The sequence below is a fragment of the Rhinoderma darwinii genome, chromosome 2 (genome assembly GCF_050947455.1).
Source record: "Rhinoderma darwinii isolate aRhiDar2 chromosome 2, aRhiDar2.hap1, whole genome shotgun sequence".
NCBI classification, from domain to species: Eukaryota; Metazoa; Chordata; class Amphibia; order Anura; family Rhinodermatidae; genus Rhinoderma; species Rhinoderma darwinii.
Window position 1 is genome coordinate 234774483 of NC_134688.1, and position 19671 is coordinate 234794153.

At 44.0% G+C, this 19671-nt stretch overlaps 1 protein-coding gene across 1 annotated transcript in view; it reads left to right on the top strand.

The window, feature by feature from the left end:
- Nucleotides 1–218: 218 nt before the first annotated feature.
- PPM1E (protein phosphatase, Mg2+/Mn2+ dependent 1E) overlaps nt 219–19671 on the top strand; it is a 213337-nt gene continuing 193884 nt past the window's right edge. Inside the window, exon 1 of the mRNA XM_075852944.1 lies at nt 219–501. Within this exon, the coding sequence (XP_075709059.1) occupies nt 320–501 (182 nt within the window). The 5' untranslated portion in view covers nt 219–319. The remainder of the gene's footprint in view (nt 502–19671) is intronic.

Consider the following 19671-nt stretch of genomic DNA (forward strand, 5'->3'; position numbering starts at 1 on the left):
ACCAGGGGCTGGTGGAGAAATACGGTGCGGGAATGTATGACAATGAATAAGATCAGCCGCCTCCTTATATACGAGAGAGTCCTCGAGCACAGCGCTATACGATCGTGACTATGACAGGGCAGCGGCTCCGCAGTATAAATACACAGCTGTCAGCGTGACATCCACCAGCGCAGGCCCCGCCCCTGAGGTCACATGACCGCCTGCTGTCGTCACGGCTGCCTGTAGTAGGATGTATGAGAAGTGCGCTCAGTGCCGCCAGAGCCAGTGCTGCCGCCGCTCGTCTTTCATCCCGCATCTCTACGCCCAGGAATGAGAAGCGATGTCCGGCGTATCAAACGAGGAGAAAAGCTGCCGCAGGTTCCTGGAACTGTTTCTGGGGGAGTTCAGGGGACCCTTTGGGGAGGAAGACCCCATCCCGCTCCGTCCAATGTCTGATCATATCACTCCGGAGGAGGTGGAAGGAGAATGCCTGGACCTGTGCCTGCAGCAACTCTGCAAATAGTTAAGTCCTGGCTCCATCGCTATGCGCTGTGTTTTGCGGGGGGCAGATAATTGGTGCTAGGCGCTGCGTTTGCGGGGGCAGAGGGCATGTCATTAGCGCTGTATTTGCGGGGGCAAAGTGCAGATTGGCGCTATGCATTGTTTGCGAGGGGCAGATGATTGGCGCTATGCATTGTGTTTGTGTGGGGGCACAGGGGGCACAAGGCAGGCGCTAAGTGCTGTGTTTGCGGGGTAAATAAGTGTCCGGGGATTAAATATGTTCTATAAATAGGCAATCGCTCTGATTATTATTATTATCACTCGACTGTCAGTTGCGAACATCGGCAAGATGTATAATGTCTTATCTCACTACAGGTGGAGAGGTGGAGGCATAAAATAAGCATCTTGTACCTTTAGGACAGGGTCACCTAGAATGACAGATGTCCTGCAAAGGAGCCATGACTAACAATCCTATGTAAACCCTGTTACATAATGCTAGTTCTAAGATCATGACATCCCCAGCCAGCCCTGTCCTCATCATATCGTCCCATCCAGCCCTGTCCTCATCATATCGTCCCATCCAGCCCTGTCCTCCTCATATCGTCCCATCCAGCCCTGTCCTCCTCATATCGTCCCATCCAGCCCTGTCCTCCTCATATCGTCCCATGCAGCCCTGTCCTCCGAGTCCTCATATCGTCCCATGCAGCCCTGTCCTCATCATATCGTCCCATGCAGCCCTGTCCTCATCATATCGTCCCATGCAGCCCTGTCCTCATCATATCGTCCCATCCAGCCCTGTCCTCGTCATATCGTCCCAGCCATCCCTGACAGTCCTTACCTCTTCATATTAATCCAGCAGTCCTAGCCAGTCTGGAAATTGAAAGATATGTTACCTTGTAGAATCTACTACATTTAGCCTTGTACTGAATGAACCTTCTCTTCCCTGCTCACCTGATACCTTGCTGTACTGTGGGCTGGGATTCTATTTCACTATCAAGTCTGATCGCTAGTTACATTGTTAGCATCAAGAAGGTGTGTGTGTGTGTGTGTCTATCTGTCTATCTCTCTATCTCTCTATCTTAGTGATCTTATTGCTAAGAAACAAGTTATATTGCTTAGCAACGTCTTAAATGAAAAAATATATACCTTTTTTCTTTTGTTTACATTGTTTGTATTCTGTTTTTACGTCTGTTTTTGGAAAAACTAGATGACCATCAATATTGTTTCCATTGCAGCTACCACTCGGTTTGAAAGTCTTTAGAATTTCCCTGCAGTTCTGAGCCAAAAGTCTATCTAATGCAGCTATAGGGACGTGTGGGAGGTTTGTAGATTCACAATAAGCCGAAATTGTCATTCTGGACTGTAGAAGAGTTAGGTAACAAGCGCAGTGTAAGCGGTCATGGCTAGTAATGAGATTTATTTACTTGGGGGGGGGGGGGTGTTTTTTTGTTTTTTTTTAACTGGTCATAATATGAAGGAAACAAAAATAAAACGATACATTTTGGTGTGGGTTAATGCCATCACCATTCCAGAACTTGTTCTTTCTCCCCTTTCCACCTTTGTACCAGAGAAGGGGAGTGTGTGCCTTGGGCATGTGTGCTAGCCATTGAAGTTATTGTGGAGGAGAGTTTAGTGTAGATTGCCACTGCCCATGAGGAAGGGGGATAGTGCCAACCTGATCTCGCCCCTCCCATGATGGGCCCCTTCGCAGCCACATCTTTCCATCTGAGATATTTATGGCATATCATTGCCTAGTAAAACAGCTGCTGCTGGCCCTGCATCCAGGCAGAGAATTAGTGCAAATATGGCCGAGCTAGCTGTGCTACGCGGTATCTGTCAGGGTATGTTCACACGCTTAACAAAAAACTTCTGAAAAATACGGAGCTGATTTCAGAGAAAACAGCCTCTGATTTTCAGGCATTTTTGAAGCTGAGAATGAAATTTGGAGCTTCTTTTCAGATGTTTTTTGAGGCGTTTTTCATAGAGTTAAAGGCTGGGTTCACACGACCTATTTTCAGACGTAAACGAGGCGTATTATGCCTCGTTTTACGTCTGAAAATAGGGCTCCAATACGTCTGCAAACATCTGCCCATTCATTTGAATGGGTTTGCCGACGTACTGTGCAGACGACCTGTTATTTACGCGTCGTCGTTTGACAGCTGTCAAACGACGGCGCGTAAAAATACAGCCTCGTCAAAAGAAGTGCAGGGCACTTCTTTCAGACGTAATTTGAGCCGTTCTTCATTGAAGTCAATGAAGCACAGCTCAAAATTTACGGCTGTCAGAGAAGCCTCGCAAAATGCGAGGAGGAGGAGCAATTACGGCTGAAACGAGGCAGCTGTTTTCTCCTGAAAACAGTCTGTCTTTTCAGACGTAAAAGCCTCTCATCGTGTGCTCATACCCAAATGGAAAATCAGCTCCAAAAAACGCCTCAAGAAGTGACATGCTACTACTTTTTACGGAGCATCTTTTTACGCTCCGTTTTTTGACAGAGAAGCGTAAAATAAAGGCTTGTGGGAACAGAACATCGTAATTCCCATTGAAAGGAATGGGCAGATGTTTGTAGGCGTAATAGGGGCGTTTTTTCAGGCGTAATTCGAGGCGTAAAACGCCTCCATTACGTCTGAAAAGAGGTCGTGTGCACATACCCTTACTCCCATTAGCTTGTATGTGCATTATGAAATCTGCGTAGCTCAGCTGTTTCCGTAATCCCATGCATCTCTCCACCGAGTCTCTACCTGAATGCGGCGGCCAGCAGTCGCCTCACCTGACAGGGGACCCCCATTCTCGAGATGTGTGTGGAACCCAGAGCTGTCCCTGTGGTTATGCCATAAATGTCTAAGATGGAAATAAACTATTTCAACCCCTTAACGAACCGCCCGTTGTCTTTTGAGGGCAGGTGGTGCGGGTCCCCAGTCTACAGCGATGTCTGTAGAGGTCTTTAACTCTTTGATCGCTGCGGTCTGTGATCGTCGCATGATCAAAGGGGACTCCTGTCTTCTATTGTGTCACTGGAAACCTGTGCAGTCAGCCCTGCAGTTACTATGTACTGCCCTCACAGCAGCCTGTGACACAGTCAGTGTAATGTATCAGCATAAAGCATGCTAAAATTTTATAAGTAAAAATAAAGTTGTTATCCCTACATGGGATTAAAAAAACAAAAATAAAAAATTTAACAAATAAAGAGTCCAAAAAAGTCATTATTTTGCATAAAATATATTTTATTGCTCATACATTACATAAAAACAAAAACCTACACATGTTGGGTATCTACATGACCGAAATAGCCTGAAAATTTAATTTAACAGGTTATTTAACATTAAACGGGATAACAAAAATAAAGAATCACGAAAATTGCTTTTTCCTATATTCACGCTGCAAAAATAAATAATACAGCTCGCGCAGTAATTTTATTTTTTTGTACTCAACTGCGCAGATGAGAAAAAAAAAAATTCTCCCTCGTAAAACAACACCTCCATATAGCCGCAAGCCTGGTCAGTTGAAACTATTTGTCAGATGTGTATAAGGAGCACTGGTAAAGTTGTACAGTTATACAGTGCTTTATAAGAAATGGGTATATTTGCCTTATATATTTCAACTTAAAAACGGACAAATAGCATTTAATTGTATTGCATTTTATTGAGTAAGGATATTACTTCTTAAAGATCTCTCCTGTCCCCTCTGCTCCATACTAAAAAGGCACCAGCAACCATGTTCCCCTGATAACTTTTTCGATGTATTACATCAGTTCTTCTAGATAGTGGGTGACTACACTGGTCTCCACCGAAGCATGTTATGCAGGGTAGTCACCCTCTAGCAGTAGCTCGTACTGCTATTCAATGGACTGAACACGATCAGTCCCTTCAAACACAATTTGTGGAAGAATAATTCTGATTGGCAGTATAGGACTCCATAATGAATAATTACAAACTGGTTGGTATTTCTATTGCCGTTTAACATTAATATTAGATATGTGAATTCTTTCTGTGAGTAAGTTTTGCAATAGGTTCCCATAGAATGTAATGAATTATTCATGATCCACCACTGCAGAAAAATCAACATCCTTAAAATTTAGTATCCTCAAATTCCAATTTATTTTGATAAAATGCTGTGATAGCCAGTCAATTGTAAGAACTAGGTTGAGGAAAGTAGTTTATTGCAGGTGATAATGTTGTGTATGTGCAGACATGATCAACAAATAATTTTTGCCGGCAGTCATAGTGAGGAGCACTGCTGCACAGTGTAATGAGAAGAGACCTGTTTATGGTAACGTAGGCTGATATCGGTCCCAAAATTGCCGTAAAAAATGATCGTCAAGAAGGGTTGTCCTCTCCAAGAAGAGGCCAATATTCATAGGATGTAAAAGGATTGAAGAGTCATCACAAAAAAAACTGGTGTAGATCAAGGGTGATCTATTGGAAAGGTTTCAGTGTATTTGTACAAAAGAGCTGCACATCCCACTTCTAAAAATAAATAGACCATCTACCTTTTATTTACTGACCGTACTACATAACACCTTACATGGGGGATTGGAGAGCGGTTGATGGGGTAAAGCCTATAATTTCCTTCTATTGCCTACTCAATAAAAATCTGATTTTGGGTTAAAAACAAAATGACAAATTTTGGATTATTATACTTACCTTACCAATTGCACTCTGGTCCCATGTCGCTTGTCTTCTACATCCCCCGCGAGTTCTGTCCCTTCTTGCGCTAACATGATGTCCGAAGTGATTGGGCGCTGTGGTAACACGACTGTGGACACTAGTGTCGCCATGGTCATCTGACACCTCATCACTATGGATGTCGGATCAGCCAGCACAGACGGACAACAGGAGTGGCGGGGCCTGGAGCAGAAGTATATTGAAGAGTTTAATTAGCAATTTTGAGCCTAAATTCATAGAATGTTAATCCCAGGAAACTCCCTCAAGGATATTTCAATATTTTAATTGTTTGTTTGGGCAGTAAAGGGTAGATCCTGCTTACCAGCCTCTTGCAAGAACTGAACATGCCAATCTAAATGCAGGAGTTCTAATGAAACATATTGACTTATTATTTTATTCTCTCGCATTTTACAGTTGCATATAAATGAGCACACCCGTCTCGCTGTTCTTCCTGATAAAATAAATGTGCTGTTACAACATTCTGCAAACTCATGTTGTGAAATTGTGCCGAATCCTTTCACATCTCTCTGGTCTAATCATTTGTGTAATGGGAAGTGTTAGGATGTGAGTAAAGGCGACTACAAACAGGAATGTATATAGATTGTCTATGAACAGAACTGGCGCCATCCCCACTCAGTATAAAACGCCAGACATAAACCCAGTGGACATGGACAACTTTGGCGCAAAGTTTGTATGTCCTCCGTGTGTTTTTCTCTGGAATTACTGTCTTGAACTTAGACCTAGCTTACATGCTGTGTGATAGTAATAGTAAGGTGCTTTTTATTGGGCGCTACCTCCATAAAGCAGCAGTCCCCAACCTGTAACTCCCTAGCTTTTGCAAATTTACAACTCCCAGCAATCTGTAAGACTTAGGCCTCATGCACACGACCGTAAAAACACCCGTTATTGCGGGTCGTAATTACGACCCGCAATAACGGGCCCATAGACTTCTGGTGGCCACAGGTACCTTCCCGTTTTCTCACGGGAAGGTGCCCGTGCCGTTAAAAAAATAGAACATGTTCTATTTTTTTATTTTACGGGCCGTGCTGCTATACTTTATAATGGGAGCACGGCTCGGAAAAGCGGCCGGCTGCCTGTGGCTGGCCTTGCCCGTAATTACGAGCACGGTCGTGTGCATGAGGCCTTGTTCACACGGCGCTCAAAAAAGACGTGTAAACGTGTTTTCCAGTACATCCCTCATGACAGCACTACAGGAGGTTGCCCTCTTGACCTCTGTAGGGACAGGAAGACAGAGAGGTTAAAAGGCCCCTCCCACCACCCACTTGCCAGTGTTCTTCCTGTCCCCACAAGGGTCAGGAGCAGAGAGCGTCGCTCCTGTATTAGTGCAGGAAAGAAACTCGGGCAGGGGGCAAGATCGGGGGGTCCGTGCACTCCCCCTTCTCTTCCCCCTAAAGCTCAGGCTAACACCCCTCATACGACGGGTCCCTTAGCTCCCTCCCTAAGACACCTACCGGAGGAATCCTAGGCAGGGTTCTGGTAGTGTGTGGGGGCTGGGGTTTCCCAAGCAGGCTTCGGCCGGACCGCGGACCAGGCGGGGACCGGCAGCTCCATAGGCATGGACGCACCGGCAGGGATCCTCGCTGCACCGCATAGCAAGCCTTAGCGCCGGCTATGGCGGCTGCACTCCAGGAACACGCTGGACGAATAGCCGACCGGATATGACGTCGGGCTACTTCCGGTCCGCGGCCATCTTGGAAGGCGGGAAATTCAAAACGCCCGCATTTAAAGGGACACGTACAGGTATGTAGTTAGAGCTGATAACTCTAACTTGGATCTATTTTTTGTGGTTTGCATATTGCATTGCCTGTTACCTGTCGCGATATGGAACTTCCTCGTCCTGATGGAACTCCAGATATGTCCCAGGGTCACGTGAGTCTCACCCTTGGGGAAGGGTATGACCCCTTATGTATGTACACCATACTTTACCTACCTTCTGTTTTCTCTAGGAAAAAGATTTCTCTCAGAGACAAACTGATAAAAAGAAGGTTAAAAAATGTGCGACTTGTGCAAAAAAATTGCCAGAGTCCCATAAAAAACAATTCTGTCAGGATTGTATTGCCAAAATACTAAAGGAGGAACAACCAACGTTCATGTCCGAACTTAGGACTATGATTCGTGAGGAAGTGGGTCAGTCAGTAGCCTCCCTCGCCCCTCCGCAAGAAACTCCCTCACACTCCCGGGCAAAAAGACCACGGATTGAAGTGGATCAAAAATATTGGCCTCCTTCTCAGGGGTCGGACTCTGAACAGGAGTGCTATTACCGATCGGAAGATGAGTTAGAAGAAAGAGACGAACTCTTACCTTCAACTTCTTCCACTCAAGAGAAAAAAAATTTCTTCTCTTCCGAGATGTCGGATACCTTAATTCAAGCAATACGGGAAACTATGGATATTCCCGAAGAAGACCAACCACATACCATCCAGGATGAGATGTTTGGAGGTCTAACGGGAAAGAAAACAAGGGTTTTTCCGGTAAACGAAAATCTTAAGAGAATGGTGACAACTGAATGGGAAGATTCAGAAAAAAGGCTCTTCATTTCAAGAGATTTTAAGAACAGACTTCTCTTTGATCCAGAGGACACTAAGCCTTGGGATGAAATCCCAAAAGTAGATGTCCCAGTCGCCAGGGTTGCTAAAAAAAACGCAATCCCCTTTGAAGATTCCTCTCAGTTGAGGGACGCCATGGACCGAAAGGCAGACGGACTACTAAAAAGAGCGTGGGAATCTTCCTCTGCCTTGATCTCAACTAATATCGCGGCCACATCAGTAGCAAGAGCAATGTTCATATGGCTAAACCAGCTAGAGACCCATCTGATGATGAAGACATCACGACAAGAGCTACTAGAATCTCTACCGTTACTAAAAATGGCAACCGGATTCTTGGTAGACGCTTCAGCAGAATCTATTAGATTTGCTGCCAGGAATGGGGCTCTCTCAAATGCTGCTAGAAGAGCATTATGGCTCAAAATGTGGTCAGGAGATACTAAGTCCAAAAACAAGTTGTGTTCTATCCCATTTACAGGGTCTCTGATGTTCGGTCCTCTCCTTGATAACATACTGGAGAGTGCAACAGATAGGAAAAAGGGGTTTCCTGAAGTGAAACCAAAAAAACCCCCTCAATTTGGAAGATTTCGCCAACAGAGGGATCCTACTTCACAGAACTACAGCGGGAAAGGGAAGTCCGGTCGCTGGAGTTACCCCAAAGGGAAAAGGGGTCGAGGATATCTCCTTAACCCAAATAATTCATTCCAGCCCTCAAAGCAATGACGCCAAGAGTGTGGGGGGAAGACTCCTACAATTTTATCCCGAATGGTCGAGAATAACCCAGAACCCCTGGGTTCTAAAGATAATAGAAGAAGGATACAAAATAGAATTTTCCTCAGTACCAAGCAAAAGATCTTCATCAGATACTTACCCAGGACGTCCAGAAACTACTCAGATTGAGAGCCATTTCCCCAGTTCCCCACAACGAGATATACAAGGGCCACTATTCGAAAATCTTCTTGGTCAAAAAAACCAAACGGTTCCTACAGGACAATAATCAACCTGAAGTTCCTAAACAAATGGGTGAATTATCGGAAATTCAAGATGGAGTCTATCAGATCGACTATTCCTCTAATAAGGGAAGAGGCATCAATGTGTACGATCGATTTAAAGGATGCGTATTATCCCGTTCCTATCCACCCCGCGTACCAGAGATTCCTCAGATTCGCAATTCAAGACGGTCCTTCCATTCTCCACTTCCAGTTTGTCTGCCTCCCCTTCGGCCTTTCCTCCGCCCCCAGAATTTTTACAAAAATTATGGCAGAGATCATGGCATTCATAAGAAGTCAAGGTATAGTAATTATCCCATATCTAGACGACTTCTTGTTGACAGCAGATACTCCGGCTACCTTAGTCAGTCATCGGTCACAGGTTCTTTCCCTACTACAAGAATTGGGATGGATAATCAACTTTCAGAAGTCGAGTCTTCCTCCCCAGAAACAGAAGGTCTTCTTAGGAGTACTGCTAGACTCCTCCCTTCAACATTCCTTCCTCCCAAGAGAGAAACAAATACTCCTACTGGCAGAAGTAAGAAAATTTTGGGGGAAAGACACCTGTTCCATAAGGGAATGTATGCGGATGTTGGGAATGATGACGTCTTGCATCCAATCTATTCCATGGAGCCAATTTCACTCCAGACCCTTACAGAATCTGATCTTGTCCCGGTGGGATCGAAAACAAAATTCCCTGAATTTAAAAATTCAAATTTCCGAGACTGTGAAATCATCTCTCCTGTGGTGGCTCTGCACAAACAACATAGACAAGGGAGTCCCCTGGAGAACTTCTCCTTATGCAGTGATTACCACAGATGCCAGCAAACACGGCTGGGGGTCAGTAATCCAAGACCAACACTTTCAGGGCACATGGACTGGTCAAATGAAGACGATGTCTTCAAACTTCAAAGAACTAAGAGCTGTATGGGAGACACTTATAAAAGCTTCACCCACCATAAAAGGGAAGCATATAAGGATTTTATCGGACAACACGACAGCAGTGTCCTTTCTTTGCCATCAAGGGGGAACAAGACACACTCTTCTTCAGGGCCTCTCTGCACAAATTTTCAGTTGGGCAGAAGAAAACGTCCTATCAGTCACGGCAGTCCACCTAAAAGGCTCGGAGAACCTATCAGCAGATTTCCTGAGTCGGGAAAAAGTAGACCCGGGAGAATGGTCCCTAAACAAGGAAGTCTTTCGGTCCCTAACCCGAAATTGGGGTTATCCACAAATAGACCTGTTTGCCACGAGGAAAAACACTCAGGTAGAGACATTCTTCTCCCTAAATCTCAGAGACAACCCATTGGGAGTAGATGCATTGTCCCAACCCTGGGACATGGATCTGGCCTATGCCTTTCCTCCGTTTCCTCTAATACCAATGGTGTTAAGAAAAATCCAGGAAGATTTGACAAAGCTCATCATTATTCTTCCCTATTGGCCGAAAAGAAGTTGGTTTCCAATCGTACAATACCTAGCGTTGGAAGATCCTATCATGCTCCCAGTCAAGGAGAATCTTCTCTCCCAGGGTCCCTTATTCTTCCAGGGAATAGAGACTCTGAAATTGTCAGCCTGGATCCTGAAAGGCAGATCTTGAGGAACCACGGTCTGTCAGACGAGGTAATTTCAACTATCTTATCAAGTCATAAAGAAGTTACCTCTAAAATCTATCAAAAGATTTGGAAGAAATTCTGTTCCTGGCATGGAATCCCAGGACCAGATCCCTTTTCTCCCAACATTGCAAAAATCCTAGATTTTTTTACAATCAGGATTCAAAAAAGGACTTAGCCCTAGTACCTTTAAAGGTACAGATTTCAGCCTTAGGTAATTTTTTTTAATACTCCCCTGGCTGAACATCGGTGGATCAGAAGATTCACTCAAGCGGTCTCTAAACGGAAACCTTCCCTAAAGAAATCAGTTCCTACCTGGGATTTGAATGTGGTGTTAACGACTCTTTGTGAGCCCCCCTTTGAGCCGCTCGACGAAATTAGTATGCATTTTTTAACTCTAAAAGCTGCATTCTTAGTCGCTATTACTTCAGCAAGAAGGATTGGAGAAATCCAATCTCTGTCAATCATAGAACCGTACCTAAAAGTACAAGAGGATAAGATCATCCTAAAGCTGGATCCCTCATTTATTCCAAAGGTATCTACCGCTTTCCATAGAGAACAAGAAATAATTCTACCTTCCTTTTATCCAGATCCAAAAGACCAACAAGAAGAAAAATTCCATTGCCTGGATGTCAGGCGAACAATTCTTCAGTATCTGGATAGAACCTCCTCCTGGAGACGAGATAAAAATCTATTTGTCCTATTTGGGGGAAAGAATAGAGGAAAGAGAGCCTCAAAGGGCTCTCTAGCGAGATGGGTAAAAACCACCATACAAGAAGCCTACAAGTCCCAAGGACTATCTGCCCCACAAGGCATCAGAGCCCATTCAACGAGGGCAGTTTCGGCATCCTGGGCAGAAAGAAGAGAAGCCTCTATGGACCAAATCTGCAGAGCTGCCACTTGGTCAAGCCATCATACGTTTTACAAACATTATAGACTCGATGTGCTGTCCGATACGGATTTAAGTTTTGGACGGAAAGTCCTCCAATCCATAGTCCCGCCCTGAGCATTATAATCTGGTATTGCTCCTGTAGTGCTGTCATGAGGGATGTACTGGAAAATAGCAATTAGACCTACCGGTAATTGTATTTCCAGGAATCCATCATGACAGCACCATTATATTCCTTCCCTTATTGAATTCTGAATTGTGCTTTTAACATGTCAGTTATTGTCCCTAGAAATAAAATAGGGTTGCATCCATCCTGGTGTAGTAATTGAAAAACACTGGCAAGTGGGTGGTGGGAGGGGCCTTTTAACCTCTCTGTCTTCCTGTCCCTACAGAGGTCAAGAGGGCAACCTCCTGTAGTGCTGTCATGATGGATTCCTGGAAATACAATTACCGGTAGGTCTAATTGCTATTTTTGGACACAATTTCGGTGCATCCAAAGAATTGACCTGACACTTCCTTTTTTACGTGACGTGTTTATTAAACGTGTGTAAAAAAAGTTGTACGCACTAACAAGCTGCTCATTGACATGAATGGAAAAGTGCATGCGTTTTTCAGTGTGTAAAACGCGCTGAAAGACGCGTGAAACACATGCCATGTGAACAGGGCCTTAAGTTGTAATGTAACAGCTGGAGAGCCGCATGTAAGAGACTAATGTTATGGAGGATCCCAGGACCATGACGCAGTGTTACGCTTAGGCCTAATTCGCACGAGCGTGTCCATTTTGTGCGTGTAAAAAATGCAGCGTTTTTCCTGCATTGCAGTGGTGTGTGGCTGCGTTTTTTACGCGCATATGTCATCCGTACGTCACGCGTTTTTTATGTCCGCAAAATAAACTGAAGGAGGTTTTTTTCTTCATCATTCCTTTAGCAACTGTTACGTGAAAAACGCATGGCACGCGGATGTGCGTCTGTGTGCTGTCCGTGATTTTCACACACCCATTAACTTTAATGGGTGCGTGATGCGCAAAAAACTCAAGTATAGGTCATGCCATGAGTTTCACACAGCGGACACACCCTGCGTGAAAAACACAATGTCTGAATGGTCCCATTGAATTGCATAGGTCCGTGTGACGTCCGTTGTTTTAACGCGCGTAACACGGACGTGAAGTACGCACGTGTGAATAAGGCCTAAGTGTTGGACATTACTAATCAACACCTGAAACGTATTTCCCATAAATCTGTTACTTGAAATATAAATAGTTTTGAAAAAAAGATAGGTCAAAGAAGCAGAATTAGTTTTTAAAGGCAAAGTTGCTTTAAAAAGTCTATTGTTCTTATTACCTCAATGTACATGAAAATTATAGGCGCGATAACGCCTTTACGGGCATCTTTGATGCCTATAAAGGCTCGTAAACGCTATTAAATCAATACTGTGTGTATTCTTACTCACGAGACTGAATTCATTTTGAACGGGAAGATGGCACAGTATGTAAAGTAAAATAAATACATATAGAGAGATTCTCAGAACCACTCTTTATGTACTCTTTAAACTTTCCTACTGTGCCGCCAGCGAGGCACTGCCGGGTGGTTTCTAATGGCGTTAGTCAGGTATCGGCACATTGAACAAATAATGCTCTGTGTGGCAGTATTTAGGAGCCCCCTAGCGGTTCCGTGTTGGCGACACCTGGAAATGAAAAGGGCCGAGGAGGAGGGAGACGAGTGGAGGTGGCGGTTAGAAGATCTCCAGTCTATTACAGCTGTTGTCTTTTCCCTGCGCCATCAATCTCCTTCCTTTGCGGGCTCCCCCTCAATTCTCCCCCTAGCCCTTGTGTGTTGTCCAACAGTGTGATCCTCTAGGGTCATTTGCCCCTCCTCCATGTCTGCTACTGACCCCATCATTTCTTTACAGTGGGTCTATCTCGTTCTCCACCCCACCCACTTGACTTGCTCATGTGTTCTTATCTGGGTTTACACGTCACGATGAAAATGTATTTTTTTTTTTTTTTTTACTGGAACTGTGACAAAACTGCACCATTTTGCCGAAAGTTTTGAGAAATTTAAACAAAATAGTTTATTTGCCTGCAACCATGGCAAGAAATGCACAAACGCATTTTCCCTACAATGTGTGAACCCAGCTTGTCCGGAATGGGATCTGTACAAATCCCACCTGACACCGCTGCACATTCATTCCTTATTGAGATAAAGAAAAAAAAAACGTACATAAGACATTAATTTTATTTGGACTGTGCATTTTTGTGTTTTGGGGAGGTGCTGTATAGTACTGCTTATATTACGCAGTGCTTGTGCCTCCCTGAACCACAGATTTGCGCTGTCCACATAAAATGCATGTCTGGGGGCGACAGATTGGGCACACACCATATTTGACAAGTTCCACTGTTTCAGTTAAACTATTTCAAACATTTCTGCTTTGCTTTCATCTATTTGCATGGTCTTCTGTCCTGGTCTGAGTGACCGGTTTCGTTCTCCAAGAAAGGTAGTGTTCACACTGATCTTCAGTGTGTAATAGGTTTAGAATGTCAGGCTAACCTTAGCGGTGCGGCCACGTGAGATCACGACACCCATAATTATTTGAATGGTCTTTTCTCTCTTTGAGGGGTGGTTGGTACTTACCTGTTTGAGTTCATTTGAAGGTCAGCTGTGTTGCCACGAGCATGTTCTTGAATCTTCTAGAAACATCTGGAGGGAAGCAGTGCATCCACCTGATTGGCCTACAGCTGTATGGCAGGAATCTGCAGCACTATTTATTCCGGTGCCGAAGCGTCAAGAAAATGTAATTGTATGGTAACCCTTAATAAATACTGCAGCTTTATTTATCATAGTAATATGTCTGGTGTGATTTGTTTATTACTTCGTATATTTATTGCCATCTGTGATCCCATGTCCTGAACTCGATAATGTATGCATGAAAGCATTGTTATTAGTATTTAGCAATGCTTTCATGCAGAAATGGAGTTTTTAACACCACTTATCGCTACGTATTATTCGTTTTTATTGCTGCAAATGACATACTCTTCCTTGGCTACAAATAGTTCTCAAAAATGGCGTATTTTTACTCTGCTGGAAAATATGTAGTGCAACCTCTGTTCTCGTTTTGGTGCAGTTTACTACAAAATAGGGTCTAATTTGCTACGGGAAACAAATTCATGAAACATTCATCCCAGATTTCAGAGCCATGCTGGTGGGTGGCATCACCTACAGGGGGCTGGTGGGTGGCATCACCTACAGGGGGCTGGTGGGTGGCATCACCTACAGGGGGCTGGTGGGTGGCATCACCTACAGGGGGCTGGGTGGCATCACCTACAGGGGGCTGGGTGGCATCACCTACAGGGGGCTGGGTGGCATTACCTACAGGGGGCTGGGTGGCATCACCTACAGGGGGCTGGGTGGCATCACCTACAGGGGGCAGGGTGGCATCACCTACAGGGGGCAGGGTGGCTGGCATCACCTACAGGGGGCTGGTGGGTGGCATCACCTACAGGGGGCTGGGTGGCATCACCTACAGGGGGCTGGGTGGCATCACCTACAGGGGGCTGGGTGGGTGGCATCACCTACAGGGGGCTGGGTGGCATCACCTACAGGGGGCTGGGTGGCATCACCTACAGGGGGCTGGGTGGCATCACCTACAGGGGGCTGGGTGGCATCACCTACAGGGGGCAGGGTGGCATCACCTACAGGGGGCAGGGTGGCTGGCATCACCTACAGGGGGCTGGTGGGTGGCATCACCTACAGGGGGCTGGGTGGCATCACCTACAGGGGGCTGGGTGGCATCACCTACAGGGGGCTGGGTGGGTGGCATCACCTACAGGGGGCTGGTGGGTGGCATCACCTACAGGGGGCTGGTGGGTGGCATCACCTACAGGGGGCTGGTGGGTGGCATCACCTACAGGGGGCTGGTGGGTGGCATCACCTACAGGGGGCAGGGTGGCATCACCTACAGGGGGCAGGGTGGGTGGCATCACCTACAGGGGGCTGGTGGGTGGCATCACCTACAGGGGGCTGGTGGGTGGCATCACCTACAGGGGGCTGGTGGGTGGCATTACCTACAGGGGGCTGGGTGGCATTACCTACAGGGGGCTGGGTGGCATTACCTACAGGGGGCTGGGTGGCATCACCTACAGGGGGCTGGGTGGCATTACCTACAGGGGGCTGTGTGGCATCACCAACAGGGGGCTGGGTGGCATTACCTACCAGGGGGGCTGTGGCATTATCTACAAAGGGCTGTGTGTGGCAACAAATTTAAATGAAATTCATCCGATTTTAAAACGGACAGGGAAAAAAACGGATGGAAATCGGGTCCAAATCGGCCGGTAAAAACGGCAACTCGGCCCGGAACGGAATCGGAACGGATGCAAATCGGCCGGGAAAATCGGCCAAAAACGGCCGATTTTCCCGGCCGGCACTCGGACCCTGTCGTGTGAATGAGGCCTTAAGGGTGTCTCTGTGTTTTTTATTTTATTTTATAATCTCATGTACTGTAAATACACCCTAACTTTTTTTTTTTTTAAATCTATTTTACGTACCGCAAATGCCATTTGTCTGGCTCCCTTATGCAGGTGGTCCAGAACAGCTTCTACTTAAAGTGGAGACCTTATTTGATTTTGATTCTGGAAGGTGTGAGCTCTTGTTCAGATGGCGATCTATAGGGGTTGTGTCAATTCTTCATAATGTTAATTAAATGATTGTGTTAATTATATTTCAGTACTTAATATAAGAGTCCTAGCAGAGTAGCGTCTTGTAATTCTCATTCCGTACAGGTGAAGACTGTTCTGTTAGAAGCACTCATTTAGTTTCTTCCAGAAAGGCTGTAATTTATTCAGGTTCTTCATTAATTTGTGCCCCCCCCCCCCCATAGTTTATATTGTTTCTAGTTCTGTTTTTAGATTGGCTTGGTGATCTCATGGATGTCGTGAGCTAGCCCTGCATGTACCGAGGCTTTCCTGGACCATTCATGCATGTTCTGAGAATCCCCTGGAGTGTCCGTGTCCTGCGTTTCCAGCTTCACCTCCTGTTTTCTTGTGAGGGAGTTCATGCTTGCGATTTGAACTCTCTGTGTGTATCATATGCTATGTCTGTAGAAAAATGTGATCAAACAAAATTTATTTTCAGTGCATTGAGGTACGAGCCTTGATCACCCACACTCGATTGCTTAAAATTTGCCTGGCAACTGGGAGATTACAAAGTGGTGTTTGAGCTCTGTAAGAAAATGTTTCTTTTATTTGAAATTTGTCTCGCATTCAAAATGTTTTTCCTGTGTCACATTCGCATTTATTGGTTTTTGTTTTTTTTAATAAATATGCGGTGTTTGTACATAACTGAAACACTGCTAGTCATCTATAACTCAACATATACCAACCCCATTATGTTCAGATTTGCTGGTGGCACATATGCTTACATTCTACCAACTCTACTCAACGTGAATGATGACACTAGATCTCCATAAGACGATGGATGCCCAGGGTGGTCATCCAATGGCCATCTATGCCTTCTGCTAAGCATCTAACCAAATGTATTCAGGCCACTGCTTTTGTCCAAAAACAATAATTTGGAAGCTTCCCATGTATGAAATGGTACTCTATGTAAAGTAAGAAAAAAATAAAAATTGTGTGTAATTTATTGTTAATTTTTTTTATTTTTTTTTAAGATCCTCTAGTCTATTCTTGTAAAAGCTGGTCTTCACCAATCTACATGTTTTTTGGTTTTTTTTACTGCATACTGCCCTTTTGAATCAGATGGTGGGTAAAGAGCTCGGGGTGCTGGAAGTACAGTACCTTTTTAAAATATTCATCCACTTGGTGTTTTTTCTGTTTTGTTGCATTACTACTTGGAGTTCACTTATTTTAAATCTGACTTTATGTAATGGACCTGTTAGTCCAAATTGTTACAGTAGAATGAAAACAAAAATTTGTATAATAAAACAAAACCTGAAAGTTGTGAGTGCAAATGTATTTACCATCTTCGCTATGAAACCCCTAAATAAGATCTGGTCAAATCAATTAACTTTTTAGAAGTCCCATAATTGAATACGATCCCTCTGTGTGCAATCACAGTGTCAACATTTAAATGTCTTGGACTTGCCGAGTCAAAGCCCAGACCTCCATACAATTGAGATTCTGTGGCATGACTTGAAGACTGCTGTACACCAACGCAACCCATCTGAATGGGCAAACATCCCAGTGTCTATATGTGTGAAGCTAATAGAGACGTATCCCAAGAGACTTACATCTGTAATTACAGCAAAAGGTTGTGCCACAAAGCATTGACTTTTTTTACGGGGTGAATACTTCTGCACATTAACGGTCTCAGGTTTTTGTCTTAATTATTGTTTGTGTCACAGTAAAAAATATTCTGCACCTTCAAAGTGGTAGGCATGTGTAAATCCAATGGTGCAAACCCCCCAAAAATAAATTTTAACTTCAGGGTTGTAATGCAACAACACTAAAGGGGTGAATACTTTCGCAAGGCACTGTATCACTGCACAATTCGGGCGATCAGCTATTCAGGAGTCAGGGCACTCTGACTACTGGTGGAAAATATCATGGAAGCCAAAATGAGGAAGTATATGAGAAATCTTATTGCCATATTACCGATTTAAACCATCTAATATCAAACAACAATATCATTACTAAGCAAGACCTTCGTTTTGAAAACGCAAAATTTAGCAACGAATTGTAAACTATTATTTCTGAATCTGTCAAGTTCCACCTTTTGGACATATTGGGTGTACAGTCACACAACCTGATCTCTGAGCGCCCAAAAACACATTCTAAAGGACTCTGATCAAAACTACACAAACTACTGGTCCCTAAGCTGTAAACTCCTTCCTTTTATAAAACAGGAAGGGAAATAAACTAAACACCAATATTACAAGCGATTAATTTAAATTGATTCTTTCGATTTTATCATTCCTCTTTAATATCTTCAAGAACTCAATTACAAAGTAGTGGCAAGATGGTATAAAACGCTTAAGTTCCTACGTAAAATTTCTCCTACAATCACCCATCTGCTGGATTGTTAGGCACTGGAAGAATTCAGAAACACCCACATTATCAAAATGTCTAAAGTAAATCTGTTTAATCCTATTCTATGAAAGTACCAAATGGTCACTTGAACAGAAATATGATAAATATCTCTTCATATGTAATAAATGGTTAAAATTGTACATCTTAAAGACCTAGAATCAACTTCCCCCAATAAGGCATTCATCCCTCAAAACACATCAGTATCCCATTGGACATATGGAAAAGACCTACTATAAACCTGTATATAATGGACTTACCCGTATTAGTCAGCAGAGACCACAGTTAGAAGTTTTTACTCTTTTTCATGCTGTTATTGTAGCCCCTCGCAATTCCTTTCCGTATGCCCCCTCCAAACCCATTTACTAGATTTACCCAAACTAAAATCTACAGATAGACAATCACCTTCTAGGTTGTCTGGTTTTTAGCAAATTAACGTTATTTTTGTATAATTAAAAGCTATACAATTTTTCCAATATACTTTCTGCATTAATTACCATCGACTTTCAAGATCTCTGCTTGTTGTTGTTTTTAGTAGGAATATTTGCTGTTTGCATCCAGTGGATAAAATTCTGTCCTGGTCATGTGATGGACACACAGCTGCTGGGATCGTTACAAGACACAGCCCTGATACACATACTGTAACTGTAACGAGCTATGCAAGTAAAGAACAAGTACACCACTTTTCTTTTTCACATATAAATTCTGTATATTCATGTAATTATATTATCCCAAACCTGCCTCCAATGCTTGGTACTTTTGGTTTGTAACAATTCTTAGGTTGGCTTACACCCGGCCGTCCACATGATGTCAAAGAAATTGTGGTTTATCAAACCAGGCCACTTTCTTCTGTTGCTCCAGAGTCCAGTTCTGATGCACATGTGCCCATTATAGGCACTTTTGGTTGTAAACCGTGATCAGCATGAGCACTCTGACGGGTCTGTGGCTTTGCGGCCCTAGACACAGCAAGTGGAGATGCACTGTGTGTTCTGACGCCTTTCTATCATAGCCAGCATTAACTTTTATAACGATTTTTTTTACTCCAGTTGCTCTTCTGTAATTATGTACCAGACAGACTAGCCTCCTCACATGCACTAATGAGCTGAGGACACCCATGTCACTGGTTCACCGGTTGTTCTTCTTTGGACTACTTTTGGTAGACCCTTAACATTGAATACCGGGAACATCCTACAAGACCTGCCGTTTTAGATTCTTTGACCCAGCCTCTTGAATCCCTCTGCTTGCCCATTTCTCTGCTTCCAATACATCAATTTATATATCCCACCTCTTGACAGGCGCCAATGTAATGAGATTATCATCGTTATTCACTTCACCGGTCAGTGGTTTTAATATTATGACTGATTGGTATAGATAGAAATTTTTTCTGTGTCTTTGATCTGGTTAAATTTAAGCTGGTGTTCCCTTAGCTGCTTCTTCAATGC